The 15,179-nt window shown below is 40.1% G+C and overlaps 1 protein-coding gene across 1 annotated transcript in view; it reads left to right on the forward strand.

Moving 5' to 3' along the window:
• Positions 1 to 15,179, forward strand: part of LOC122791469 (tenascin-R-like) — a 77,465-nt gene that overhangs the window by 47,305 nt on the left and 14,981 nt on the right. Inside the window, exon 3 of the mRNA XM_044059214.1 lies at positions 4,048 to 4,299. Coding sequence (XP_043915149.1) covers positions 4,048 to 4,299 — 252 coding nt within the window. The remainder of the gene's footprint in view (positions 1 to 4,047; positions 4,300 to 15,179) is intronic.

Raw genomic sequence — 15,179 nt, forward strand, 5'->3', positions numbered from 1 at the left:
ATCATGAATTGAATCTAATAGATGGGTTGGATAATGTGTAGAAGAAAGAAGTGTTTTAAGAAAGTCACTTTCCTTTAAAAAAATGAAGTCATTACTTACAATCCAAGAAAGCCTAATGAACTGCCCCCTTGCTATATTTTTCTTAATAAAGTAAGGGTGTATGCTGTCAAAGTCAAGGTAGTTATTCCTGAAAGTGATCTTTCTGAAAATGGTGGACTCCCATGAGCAGATATTAGAATCCAAAGAAATGGTTCTGTCAAGGAAGTTAACTTGTTTACCACAGCCCAACAGTTTAAAGGACAAAAAAGGAATACTGTTTGAAAGGGATGTTATAAACTGCTGCAAGTTATGTTCAGAGTCCTGCCACATAAAAAATATGTCATCTATGTAACATTTGTAAAGTTTTGTGAATTTAAATCCCGGTAAATGCATGTTAGTTTCCATGCAGACAGTACCAAATTCGCAAAAGAGGGGCCACTTTTGAGTCCATTGCTACCGCTCTTATCTGTTGATAAATATTGTCATTGAAATAGAAAAAAATTACCATTCAGTACCAATGAAAGCAATGTGCAAATAGTGTTAATTATTTTCTGTTGAAAAACCAGTGGATTGTGAAAGAAATGTCCATATATATATATATATATATATATATATATATATATATATATATATATATAAACATACATAAATCCAGCCATCAAACTCTATATTCTACCTGCTTTATATGCATCCCTTTTATTAGTCCATCTCTTCTTCCATGCATCTATTGCTTCAACCCTCTCTCTTCCAACATATTCTAACTGCCATTTAGTGTGGAATTTCACCTTACCATTTAACCAGCCCAATTCCTTGTTTAATGCAACAATAAAAATGTTTTACAGTACTCTCATCATGCCAGTTAGATGGTAATTGAATATTGCTCTTTCCTACAACAGGTGGGATACCTGCTTTCTCTTCCCCTCATGCTACCTCACAGATTTCTCATTCTAGATATTCATTAAACAGCACCCCACCCTTCATTTCTTATCTCTTTTATACATAGTTTCCCTGACCTTGACTCCTGTCTAATCTTTTCATCTTAAGTTTTGTCTTTGCAAAATCTCAATATCTGCTCCTTCTGTCACCATCTTCCTCAAGACTCATTCTCTTTTTACAAGGTGACTAATACCTCTTAAAGTTGGTGTTACAAACAACCATAACTAATTAAAGCTCCCTTCCCTCTGTACATCCTCTCTTCACCTCCCGCTGCTATCTCCCTAGAATTAGGTGTAACATACACTATGATGTGTTCATTAGGGCTGCTGACTTCCTCAGACCCAGGACTATTCAAGTAAAGAAGAGCAACTGCCACTCCATAATCACTGAAGCGCTCCTAGTAAGTATCTCCATAGTATTCTCAAGCTCGCTAACTCCTGTTTCCTTTCCTTCTTTTCCTCCATGGTACAAATTCTGTCCATAGCTCTTCAGCTGCTCTACCCCCAGGTCTATACTCTTAAATCTTTTTACCTCTACAACATATTCACTTTGAATATTGTAGAACTCATGTCTCACTGACCTAGATACATTTCCTGTTTTCTTTAATTATAAAATGTGTAATAAGGATATGATGATCTAACCACAGTCAGTACCAGGATTTGTTTAGCTGTGTATATAGAACTCAGTCATTGCTTACATATATACATTTTATTACATAACAGTATCATGTACATATTCATCATTATCATTTAATGTGTCATAAATGTAGATAAAATAAGATCAGCTTAATGAAATTCCAATTTTTATGACATCAAAAATCCACTGGAGTTATACAGTTTCCAACTTTAAAACTCCCCAGTTAGTCCTCTGTATTTCAGCCACATGTCCGCCATGCTTATCTCTGCATTAATTTCCTTGGACATTAATTCCTTTAACCTTATGCTTCTGTGCTTATAAAGTTTAATAACAGAAATGGAGAATGGAAGTAGTGCTGAGGCACCCGCATTTCATTTAGAGTAAGGTGTACTTAACTTCTATCATGCCACAGTGGAAACCCAAATTGTACAATGAATTGATTGTCAGGAATTTTTTTAAGAAAAGAGATATCTGAAGATGCATCTGGGGATATAGTTTGACATAGCATGACAAAGGAAAGGCAAGTCTGGACAGCACTGACATTTCTTTTCAAATGGTTTTGAGAGTTACTGCGGATTCACTTCAGAAGCTCGAAATACTGAAATCTCGAATTTCAGTATCTCGAGCCCAAGAAGTCGAATCCACAAAACAATGAAAAGTAAAAACCGTGAAATTCAAAACCTCGAATACCGGAAGTTTTGAATGTCGCGGTTTTACTACACACACACACACACACACACACACACACACACCATCCACCACACAAACACACACAATCACTCTACTACATGAAAGCAGGGGGGCAAGCACCCCTGCACCCCCCTACTTAAATATTCTCACTCCGAGGTCGCACTACATACAAACACACACACAAAACACCACCACACAAGCTACTTTCTCTTTGCACATATACATCACAGCAACAAAACACACTGACACACACCACAGCCCCTACCCAAACCCCTTAACACACACACTTACCTGAATACATGACCATAGCGGAACTTCAGAAGCATGAAATTCAAAACCTCCGGTATTCGAGGTTTTGAATTTCACGCTTCTAAACTTTCGCTATTATGTGGATTTGGATTCTTGGGCTCGAAATACTGAAATTTGACATTTCAGTATTTCGAGCTTCTGAAGGGAACCCGTTACTGCAGGTATTAGACCACAAGTAATAAAATGATTCATGTAAGCAAATGGGCTTCAAAATGTAGCATCATTCTGGAACTTGGAGAGAATAACTATTTGCAAAGGGCAGATCACAAAGGTTTGAGACATGATTCTAACTAAAGACAACTGGATGTGGAGATTTTCAGAGATCAATTAGTTAGCTCAGACTAACGGTTCTTAATCTGGTGATGCTAGGTAAGATAGTTAGAGACTGTACCTGTCATTAGAGTGAGAGTATTTTAAGTACATTTGGAGGTGTCACTAAATAATGTCAGACATTTGAGTTTCAGACGTTACATCCTTCAGAAAGTACATTCTAATGCAAAACCTGTTATTCTGTCATTCTATCAACTTTCTAAGTTTATAAGAGCAATATTTAAAAAAAAACACTCCTATTTTTGGCATTTGTACCCCTATTAGTGTGTCTAGAATTATTCTGCTTTTGTTGGAGTTTGACTCCTGTAAAAAAAAAAAAAAAAAAAAAAAAAAAAAAACTTGTTCCAAGATTTGTTGAAAGTTGTTTGGGGAAACTGGATTTGGAGTTTTGGTTTTCATTAGGAATATTGTTAATCTAGCAACATGAATCCAATCTGAGGTGTACATATGAACCATATTACAACTGAAGCACCAACATAGAATGCTTACATATAGTATAAGTTACAAATGGAATGTAAGCAGAGTGCTGTAGGACACATTACAAATGGAATATAGCTCATCTAAGAATGTAAAAACCCATGAATAGTGTACAAGAATTTCTTCACAGAGTTAATTTTTCTTTCCAGATAAAGGTCTGGTTTAAGAACAAGAGACGTTGGCTTTCTTTCCCATCTCCTAACACATGAAATCATTTTGTAATAAACTACAACCAGTCTTAAATTTGAGTTCGTAACATGAGATAAATTACTCACTTTGCTTTGCTAAATATATAACAATATTATATATATTCAAGCTGTCTGCTGCTCATGTATAATTATGATAATACTGTGTGTGTGTACATATATATATATATATATATATATATATATATATACATATATATATATATATATATATATAGAGAGAGAGAGCATCACTGTTTACTGTTTTGTGTATATTCATTGTTTTGGACATGCATGAAAAGGTGTTCACTGAATAACTCTATATGTCAGGCTACCAAACAAAGAACAGCATAAATAAATAAGCCTACTTAGACCTAGGCATTATAAGATTTGTTCACAAATTGTGAAAATACTTTTTTCTCATGGGATTTTGTTTTTGTTTCAGAACTTCAATCAGTCTCAAATGTGAAAGCGCATGCAGTCAACACCACAACCTTAAGTGTGTCATGGACAGCACCACAAGGGTGTTATGATGGATTCAACATAAGAATCAACCCCAGCACATTAACTTCAGTTGGAAATGTAACTTCATATATTATGAATGATCTAAAACCTGGAGTGACTTACAGAATTGAAATAATTACATTTCGGGGAGAAAATGCTTCAAACCCGTCTGCATCTCAGAATGGAACTACAAGTAAGACAACTGTAGCTTTCAAGTATCTTACAGTTGTTAAACATCTATGCATTACATCACATTGTAAATTTTTATTCCAATCTATGCATAAATGAGTTTCCCTACTCCCATAAAATGATACAGCAGTCATTTCAAAGTTAAAATTATGATACTGCACAAAATTAAGAAGTCCAGGGTCATTCACTCATGAACAGTATAGATGCATAACTAGGCCTAAACTTATATTTAAATCATTCTTGAAACTACTATGGCTGTGCATGGCAAAAATTACTGCTGTTGTAAAAGCAGCAGACTAAATTTCTGATGGCAACAGTCCTACTGAAAGTGCAACCAGTTATTTTATTTTATTCAATTTAAGCTTTGTTAACTAGGTGGATGAACTGGTAAGAGAAACAGTTTCACCCACCACTTGGGCCTTAAGGCTACACTTTCAAACAAATGTAAAATATAGTAATTTACAACTGACATACTTTTGAACACATTTTAAAGAATTAAATATGTACAGTATAGTAATATAGAAATTAAATACTTTTAACTCATTTCCTGCAATGGAGCTCTGGTAGTTTTCAGTGTAACTTTGACTAGATGGAATCAAATTATGTCCTCAGATTTCAAACAAATGTTCATGTCTCTTGAACCATATGAGATTACTAAGGAAATGTAAATGATAACTCTTAGGCAGACTATTTTTAGGTTTTAGGTCTTAAACTGGATTTTATAAGCCACAGTAAAGTTATTATTATGTTTGTAATATTTTGTAAGCAACATACAATATAATGTTAAGTTGTCAATCTCGCCTTCATTCTTGCTTGATGGGTTCGGAGCCGATCCCTCGGCTCCGACTCGGCACTTGCTAAGCTCGAGAGTTTCTTCCACCAGCTCGAGGCAGCCCCATATCCCATGATGCAAGGCGGTAAGTACCCAGATCTCGTTTGCCGCTTCGCTTAGGAGGTCTTCTTTTTACCAGCTCCTGGTAAGTTGTTCACTTTTGTGATTTTTCAAGCCCCTTTTTTAGTCTAAAACTAATTTTTTGATAGTTTAAATTTAATTTCTATCCCTTTCTGACAGAAATCCCCTGTCTCTCTAAATTTTTGTTAGTCAATTCCCTATCCCATCCCCCCCCTGTTAGGGTGTGTGTGTTGGTGTTTTATAGAATACCTCTTGGTATTTTGTTTAATTTAATTTAATTTAATTTGACTGGTGTGTGTGTATTGTGTGTTCGGCACCATGTCAAAGGAGAGGGTATCAGGTTTTAAGAAGTGTGACTCGTGCTGTCAGAAGATGTCCCTGACAGACGGTCACACTTCTTGCCTGTATTGTCTGGGCCCTCTTCACCTGCAGGACTCCTGTGCTATTTGTCACTCCTTCAGCCAGAGAGTCCTGCAGGAGAGACAATAAGTTGATTCTTAGGGTTCTGCCGGAGGGCTCTCCGGCAAGTCGGCTCCACCAAAATCAACAAAACCTGCCAAGGCCCAGGCTTCTGTATCTAAGCCTGCGGCCTCGCCCGACTGCATTGAGTCGAGATCGGCTCGCTGGAGCCGATTCTGATTGACAGCTTTCGGCACCGATGGCTATCGGTGCGAATCTGTATTGTCCACCGATGTCGGCCGATCGGTTCCGACACCCATGTGGCACAGGCATCGGTGTCGGCTCCGATCGGCTCCGACACCGTTATTTTGGCTGTATCGGCTCCGGCTGGAGCCGATACATCGAGATGCTCTGTCGGCTCCGAAGTCGGCGCCGACAGGATCTGTAGTATCGGCTCCCATGGCTCATTCCAGGAAGAGGTCGAGGTGTCCTTCCTTGGAGCCGATATTTCGCCCGCTTCTCTTCTATCGGAACGGAGCCATCGGAGCCGATCTGCAAGGTCATCCAGGTTGTCAGATCATGACCTAGAGAGAGTGGTCAGTAGATTACTCAAGTCACAGGTACTGGCCCAAATGCTACACAGTCCGTCTCAGCAGACGACTGTTGGTCCACACCCGTTACAGTTCCTCCTTCAACTCTACCCCAGAGTTTGGAGTTGGAGTCTTCGGCATGCATGGTTACTGCTACGGCTGGAGGACGGATACCCCTTCTGTTCCTTCAGCCTCTACTCTTATCTCCTCTTCCTTAGAGGGATTCGTGGTCGGGCTTCCATGGTCTCCTCCGAGGGGTGAGTGGCATCGGACCCTTGTCCGAGCCCGCTCTTCCCTTGGAGCCTCGGCCTTGGTGAGCTCGGCTCCGACATCTGCCTCGGAGACTTCCCTTCGGTGGTCCCGGGAGTTCCTAGCTCTTGAGCGGGTTCTCTCGGACCTGCCTGGGAGGGGAGCATTCGAGGTAATGAAGAGTGTACTGGCCACTGGTATCAGTCAGCAGTCTGTTCCCGTAGCTCCTCCCTCTATAGTACCTGTTGACATCTCTGCCACTTCTCTTGCTACAGGACCCAGAGATCCTCCGCCTCAGGTTTCCCCATCTCGAATTTCCCACTCTTCCCGGGATTCTCCTGATGTTGCGGGAGATCCTCCTAGGAAGAGGACTTGTAAGAGGAAGCAGGTAGACTCCACCGAGTCTGTCACTCGGATACTGACTTTGATGAGTCAGAGGGATCCCTAGATCCTCTCTGAGGATGTCTCCTTCTCAGACATCCTAGAACTTGAAACAGAGGGGAAACTGGCCCACCAACAATCCCTCTGAGGATGAGTCAGTATACCTAGAGGCGTTTGGATCTCGGCCCTCCACCTCCTGGGTGTCTCCGCCTTCGACCCCTTATGCAGGTTATTGCACGAAGGCGTGGGCAGCTCCTGACTCTGTAGAGCCAGTCCCTAGGAGGCCTTCAAAATTTATCACTGCTCCGAGTGACAAACAATTCCTTACCAAGGGTGTCCCCGCTGATGCCATGGTGGTGGCTGCGGCCACCAAAAAGGAACTTGCAGATCCTTCCGTGCCCGTCCATCCTCCTAATAAGGACTCTAGGACCATGGATAGGCACGGCACGCGGAAGTTTTCCTCAGCGACCTTTGCTATCGTTCGCTGAATTATCTTTGTCACTTCACCAGACTCCAGAGAGATATCCTGAAGGAGCTGGGAGAAGTAGTTCAGGATCCTACAGCTGCAGGGGCTCAAGAAAAGATTGCTTCGCAGCTAGGAACCCTCAATTCCATTGCTAACTCCTCCATGCGGCTAATATCTTATGCTGCGGATGGAGCGAGTAGAGCCGCAGGCACAGGTGTGGCTCTTAGACGCCAAGCCTGGATGCGGCTATGTGATTTTGCGGATCCCTTTAAGGCGTCCTTCACAAATTCTCCCTTTGATGGGTCAGCTTTGTTTGGCCCTCAGGTGAAGGAAACCTTGACCAGGTGTGAGCAGGACGGCAAGACTCTTTCTGCTGTTGGAGTCTGTTTTTCCACCCCTTCTAGGCCTTATCCCAAAGGACAGAAGGGTGGGAAGATGTGGTTCCGTAAATCCCAAGGAGTCACGCCGGATTCACGTGGTCAGTTTACCCCTAGAGGCAGAGGGGTAACAACAACAGATGCCGCTCTAGAGGCAGAGGGGTCCAAGAACCAGGGAAACAGGGAGCCTCTCTGATAAGCCCTTTCAGCATCCCTGAGGTGTTGCCCGGCTGTCCCTCCTTGGAGGCAGTCGGGAAGATTATCACTGTACCCAGAAGCCTGGCATTCCCTCACTCAAGACAGATGGGTACAGTCGATCATATCCAAGGGTTACATAATTCCTTTCGAGGAAAGTCCCTTCCCTCAAGTTCCTTCCAGATGTACCACCGGTCTAAGGGAGATTGCAGAGTTAGAAATCGCAAAACTTCTGCATAAAGAGCCATGCAGCAAGTTACAATCGACCATTCAGAGCCGGAATCTACTCAAGGTTCTTTTGGTCCCCAAAAGACGGGAGACTGGAGACCAATATTGGATCTCAGCAGACTCAACAAGTCTGTCAGGAAGACAAGATTCGAATGGTCACTCTTCAGTCAATTCTGCCCTTCTTACAGAAGGACAACTGGATGTGTTCAATAGATCTTCAGGATGCGTACTATCACATCAAAATTCACAGACGCTCCAGGAGATTTCTCCGCTGGCTGGGGTCCAGTCACTTCCAGTTCAGAGCCCTGCCCTTTGGTCTCACTACAGCCCCAGAGTGTTCACCAAATGCATGGCAGTGGTCACGGCTCACCTGAGACGCCAAGGATTCCAGGTGTTTCGTATCTCGACGACTGGCTCCTGTCAGCCACCACCAGGCATCAGCTTATACAAGCCAGGGATTACACAATAGACCTTTGTTCTCATTTAGGCATCTCAATCAACTTCGAAAAGTCATCCTTATCGCCCTGCCAGTCTATTACCTTCATAGGCGCAAACTTAAACACTGTTCGGATGTCAGCTACCCTTACAGAACAAAGAGTTTCAGACATTCAGACTCATGTCAGGATCATTCTGGCCAGCAAGAAAGTACAGGCCAGAATGGTTCTAAAGGTATTAGGTCTCATGGCTGCGGCCATTACTCTTCTTCCCTGGCTCGATTCTACATGCGCCTCCGTCAGTGGATGCTGTTCACACAGTGGTCATACCAGCAACTCCCAATGCGCCACCAGATTCTGGTGACACAAACATGCAAAGAACATCTTGCTTGGTGGATCACATCGTCTCAGGTTCACCAAGGCAGGTGCTTTGTACCTCCGTCCCCGATAGCCACTGTCACCACGGATGCCTCCCTGATCGGGTGGGGGGGGTCATTATCAGGGCAGGATGGTTCATGGGACGTGGCAACCGTTCGAGTACCATCTGCACAAAAATGTCCTGGAGATGAGAGCAGTGCTTTTAACGCTGCAAGCCCTCAACGACTTTCTTCCCGTAGGGACAATTGCAGTCCACACAGACAACATGTCTGTAGTTTGGTATATCAACAAACAGGGTGGAACCAAGTCCTACCCCTTGTGTCGAGAAGCGCTCAGACTATGGCAATGGGCGATCTCCTCTCATCGGTTTCTGGTAGCAACGCATATCCCTGGGAAAACCAACATTATAGCGGACAGATTGAGCAGAGCTATTCTCATGCCTCACGAGTGGTCTCTCAAGCAATCCATAGCGGAAGAGATTTTTCTGGAATGGGGTCGTCCATGTTGCGATCGTTTTGCTACTCCCCAAAACAGCAAATGTCCAGACTTCTTCAGCCTCTTCCCTCTATCAGGCCATGCCCCCAGAGACGCTCTGACCCAGGATTGGCCCCAGGGACTTCTTTATGCCTTCCTCCATTTCCTCTGATCCCTCAGGTGATCCAGAAAGCTACCGCTTTGAGAGCCAAATTGATTCTCATTGCCCCTTACTGGCCTCGACAAGTTTGGTTCCCATTCCTCCATCATCACCTTTGGTGCAGCCGTGGCATCTGGACCCAGTGCCAGATCTACTGATTCACCAATCCGGGTCAGCTGCACCGGTCAATCCCTTCTCTCAACCTCACAGCATGGTTGCTCCACTTCCTTCCTTAGCCAGGCTTCCTTTGATCTCTAACCCAGTTAGAGACATCATAGTAGCTTCACTAAAATCCTCTACCAGGAGGATTTACACAAGCAAATGGAACGTTTCTCTTATTGGGCTAAGGCCCAAAATATTGATCCTTTTACTGCCCCTGTTCAGGCAGTTCTGGACTTCTTAGCAGAGATTTTTCATGCAGGCTCCTCTTCTTCCACAGTCAGAGTTCAGTTGGCTGCTATTTCTAATTTTCATGTCGGGATAGCAGATCATAATATTATGTCCCATAGGCTCTGCAGGGCCTTCTTGAAAGGAATTTTCCTACTAAAGCCTCCAATCAGGAATCCTCCTCCTCAGTGGGATCTAAATTTAGTGCTGACATCCTTGATTCTTCCCCCTTCGAGCCAGCTGTTTCTTGTTCCCTGAAATATCTTTCTTGGAAAACTTTATTCCTAGTGGCTATTACATCTGCCAGGAGGGTGTCTGAACTTCATGCTCTTCGGTTCGACCCCCTATTTGATTTTTCACAAAGACAGAGTATCTTTGAGAACTAATCCATCCTTTTTACCTAAGGTCGCTTCAAAAACAATCTGAATCAATCCATTGATCTCCTGTATTTTTCCTAACTATTCAGATAGAGCTGAACAAAAGCTACATTATCTTGACGTCCACCGTCAGCTTAGATATTATTTGGACAGAACAAAAAATTTAGAAAATCTGATCAACTTTTTGTTTCCTATGCGGATAATAAAAAGGCCTTCCTGTTTCTAAAGTGACTTTGTCCAGATGGCTTTCTTGGTCATCACTGAAATTTATCTGATCAGGGGAAAACAGCTGTGCTCAAAACCTAAAGCACATTCAACTAGGAGTTTAGCTACTTCTACAGCTTTTCAAGCTAGACTGCCTTTGGACACTATTTGTGCAGCGCCACTTGGGCCACTCCTCACACTTTTGTTTCCCATTACAAATTGGACTTGGCCTCCAGGGACAGAGCCAGTTTTGGCTCTACAGTCCTCAAGAGTTTGTTCCATTGAGCCACCCAGGATAGAGGTGCTAGGACGCGTCCCATCAAGCAAGAATGAAGGCGAGATTGACAACTTAACATTAAGAAGTTATGTACCTACCATAACGTTCCATGTTAGTTGTCTTCTCTCGCCTTCTTTCTTGCACCCTCCCTCCTTCCCCTGGCCTGGACAGACCTTGTTTAAGAAACTATTATGCTAAAGACCATTCAGACCTGGTCCTTTTTACATCTGTAAGTTTCTTCTTCCTTTGGGAAGTATTGTATGCTTGGTGCTATTGCCCTTTGTTTACAAACGAGATCTGGGTACTTACCGCCTTGCATCATGGGATATGGGGCTGCCTCGAGCTGGTGGAAGAAACTCTCGAGCTTAGCAAGTGCCGAGTCGGAGCCGAGGGATCGGCTCCGAACCCATCAAGCAAGAAAGAAGGCGAGAGAAGACAACTAACATGGAACGTTATGGTAGGTACATAACTTCTTATTAGCAACCACTCAAGTTACATGCATACTGTTAATGCCATTTTTTCCACATGAGAACTTTCATATGAGTCCAAGCAGTTCTGTCTGTGTTACTTGCTTGTCAAGAAATTTAGAAAAAAACATGATATTTATGGCAATATAAATAAATATTATATGGACAACAATTAATATTGTCGTTGATATAATGTTTATATTATATAGACAACAATTAATATTATCTCTTTACCTGCACTAAACAGACATCAGATATCAATATAGTTGTGCTTACCTTAGTGTAATCATAAAGATTTTTTAATACTTTGTATGTAGCATGGTTTGGGAATTATTAATGCAAATATGAACAAGCAGTAAAGGCATCAGTAGGATATACACTGCAGAAATTACTGGAGGAGTCAATTGACTGTAATGATTTAAATACACATGAAATCCAAGAAATGCACATCTTTAAGGGTATGAGCCATACATGCATACCCTAGCACAGTATTTATAAAATAATATATAATGATATAGTTAGAGATGTAGAACAAAAGTTAGCAGCAGTAAAACTGGCAATAATAATGTTGGTATGATCTATGTTATCTTCCATAATCATGGGGGAATTGTTCATATAAGAGGAATGAGGGAAACAGAAGAAAAGGCAAGGAAAAGATAGCAAGTTACATTACATTTGTGTGCACAGAGGGAGCAGAAATAGTTGAGTGTGGTAAAGAAAAAAGCTGTTAGAAACAGAAAATACAAAATGCTGGCATAACATAATTTTAATGGAAAGAGATAGAAGTACAATACAAGTACAATAATAAAATGAAAAGCTAAACTATATATGCAATCAAACTACATCAGAGGCAAAGTAAGCCCCAGTATTTACATATAGAAGTATTTACATAACTGTGTATATGTTTGCATATGTAGAAGACTGAAATTAGTCTTTGGAAGGATTTATTCTAAGAAGTAGGACAAAATTAAGGCATGAAGAAGATAATAAAAAATTAAATCTTACTTCACCATGAACTGGAAACAGAACAGCTCACCACCACACAAGGAAAAAAGCCAGTGATTACATTTATATTGTATTCAAATTATAGTCCAGTCCAGTAGTAGATCCACAATGTAGTCCCACAAAACAGGTAAAATAAGCACACACTTGAGCCAATAAAATCTGGTTAGCAGCAAATACAAAGCATAAAATGTAGTCTCCTCTAGTGCCGATCCACAATGTAGTCCCCAAAACAGGTAAAACAAGCACACACTGTATCCAATAAAATCTGGTTAGCAGCAAATACAAAGCATAAAATGCAGACTCCTCTAGTGCCTTGGCTCTTCAGCCTTTACAGAGTATATCCCTACTTCACATAGTCTATCTTTAACTAGCATAACTACAAACAGTTAACCAGTCATAGACTTAAATTAATTAAAGAAAACATTTCCAATGACATTCTTGATTCATTCCATAAAGAATTAAAGTGCTAAACTTCAGAATTAAAGTAGATTCTAACTTCCAAACTTGTCTTTTAATTTCAAAGCCATACATTTGTTGTACTTGCCCCAAAATTGTAGCTTGTAAGCCTTGTATATTTCCACTGTGACATTCTTTAAAATGTAATGTAACAGGATTTTCTTTTTTGCCCTTCTTAACATCCCTAACATGTTCCTTCAACCTTTGTTTGAAACTTCTTTCCCCATGTATACCTTACCACAGGGACACTTCAAACCATAAACAATTCCAGTACTGTCACAGGAAAACCTCCCTTTGCATGTAAAATACTTTTCATTAACTTTATCAAAAATTTTTACTACATACTGGCAACAACTGCACTTTCCACAAGGGAAAGTACCTGTTGCACCTTCCCCCAAACTCCTATAACTTACAGGCAGGTGAAACTTGCCATGCACCAAGAAATCTCTTATACTTCTAATATTCGAATAAGAAAACATGAGATACTCATTTGCTCTTATATTAAGGAATTTATTTTTTTCTAAAATACCCCAATGATAATTTACCAAATATATTAAAACTTCTGTAAACACTGTATATTTGGTCACATGACATAATTTTTGTTTATCCTGTTGATGCACTCTGCCTTGCATGCTATACCTGCTTTTAGTAGTGTTTTGTTGTACTACCCTCCTTTTATTTTCTTCCACCACTGTTTCCTTGTAACCTCTAGTTACAAACATGTGTGCTGTTTTTTTCTATTTCCTTCTCACACTCTTTTTTTATCACTACATGTTCTTTTTATTCTAAGAAATTCCCATAGGGGATAGATTTAATAGTGCGGAGGGTGACAGTTTTCTCCATGCAATATATGACCACTCCCTTCAAATTTTCTATGTAAACTTGTTTGTATTCTACCATCATTAATACCTTGCAAAGTTATATCAAAAAAGTTTACTTTAACACCTGTCTATATTCCATCAAACTTGATATTATAGGGATTTATCTGAATTTTTGCACAAATGCATTCACTTCTTCCCACCCCCTTCACAAATGAATATTAAGTCATCTATAAATCTATAATAACTTATGACATATTATTTACTATATACATATTTGTTTTCGAACGTGCCCATGAAAGAATTTACATGCATGGGGGCAAAACCTGCCCCCATGGCTGTTCCACGAAGCTGCCTATAAAGTTCCCCATTGAACTCAAAGATGTTATTATTTAAACAAAAATGTATTAGTTCAATTATAAAATGTGTTTTAGGCAAGTCTTTATAAAAAAAAATAATATTGCTTCTAAGCCATGTACATGTTCAATATTTGTATATAAACTGGTAACATCCATAACAATGAAGAACATGTCCTTCTTCCACTTTACATTTCTGATTTTTACTTAAAAAATCAAAGGAATCTTTGATATAAGACCTTAGCTTCTCTGCTTCTTCTTTCAAGTAGGAATGTAGAAAAAGAGCTAAGTTATGTGTAAAATAACTGCATGAAGAGACTATGGGACATCCTGGTGGATCCATTAAACTTTTGTGTATTTTAGGGACACAAAAGAAGTATGCCATAGTGCTATCTTTAACTGCAACTTTTTTATATACATCCTCTTGTGAGAAATATTTTAGTCTTAACCCCTTTATTAGAAGTTCTTTGCATTAAATTACTGCTTCTTGATAACATCCCAGCACCACCAAGGCATAAACTTTAACATTCTTTAAATTAGCATAACACTTATTCAGATACTGATTATAATGAAGCACCACTAATTTACCCATTTTTCTGATGGTTTTAACATCAATTCCCTATTTTCACTTAACTTTAATAGACTTTTCAGTTCTTCTCTACTTCAATTATATTTAACTTTTTCCTTGTTTTTATTCACTTTTTCAAGCTCTTTATCTATTGAAAATTGTAAAGAAGAAGAACATTGCTGTATATTTTCATCCCTACACATAGGAATACACTCACGTTTGTATGTCACATTTTCAGTGTTTAACTTACAATAAGCATCAGTTTCAAAATCAGAAATACATGAATGCATATTAAAACTTCAAAAGAGACCACAGCTCTCTCTCTTCTGAGTCAAGCAGAAATTAGAACTGTCAGGCAGAAATTAGAACTGATCAATTAAGGACTCATTCATAAGATAGAAGATGTCATTTAAGGTTAATCATTTGTTAACTGAGGGGTGGAGCTAGGAACTAAACCTTCTATTTAAGGGGTAAAATAAAACATTTCAGAGCTTTACCAGAAAGGCTCATCCAGACTCTGCTACACTTTGCTGTGAAGGAAAGGTTAGTTTGCTTTTATTTTTTGTATTTTGTATATTTTAAATACTGTAGTTTGTTTTCTTTACCTTGTGTTTTACTTGCATTCTGCTTTAACAGCATATTAAAACTTCGAAAGAGACCACAGCTCTCTCTCTCTGTTCTGAGTCAGGCAAAAATTAGAACTGAGTCAGGCAGAAATTAGAACT

This window comes from Protopterus annectens, chromosome 17.part0, assembly GCF_019279795.1.
Source record: "Protopterus annectens isolate FY-2018-M chromosome 17.part0, PAN1.0, whole genome shotgun sequence".
In the NCBI taxonomy this organism is placed as follows: domain Eukaryota; kingdom Metazoa; phylum Chordata; order Ceratodontiformes; family Protopteridae; genus Protopterus; species Protopterus annectens.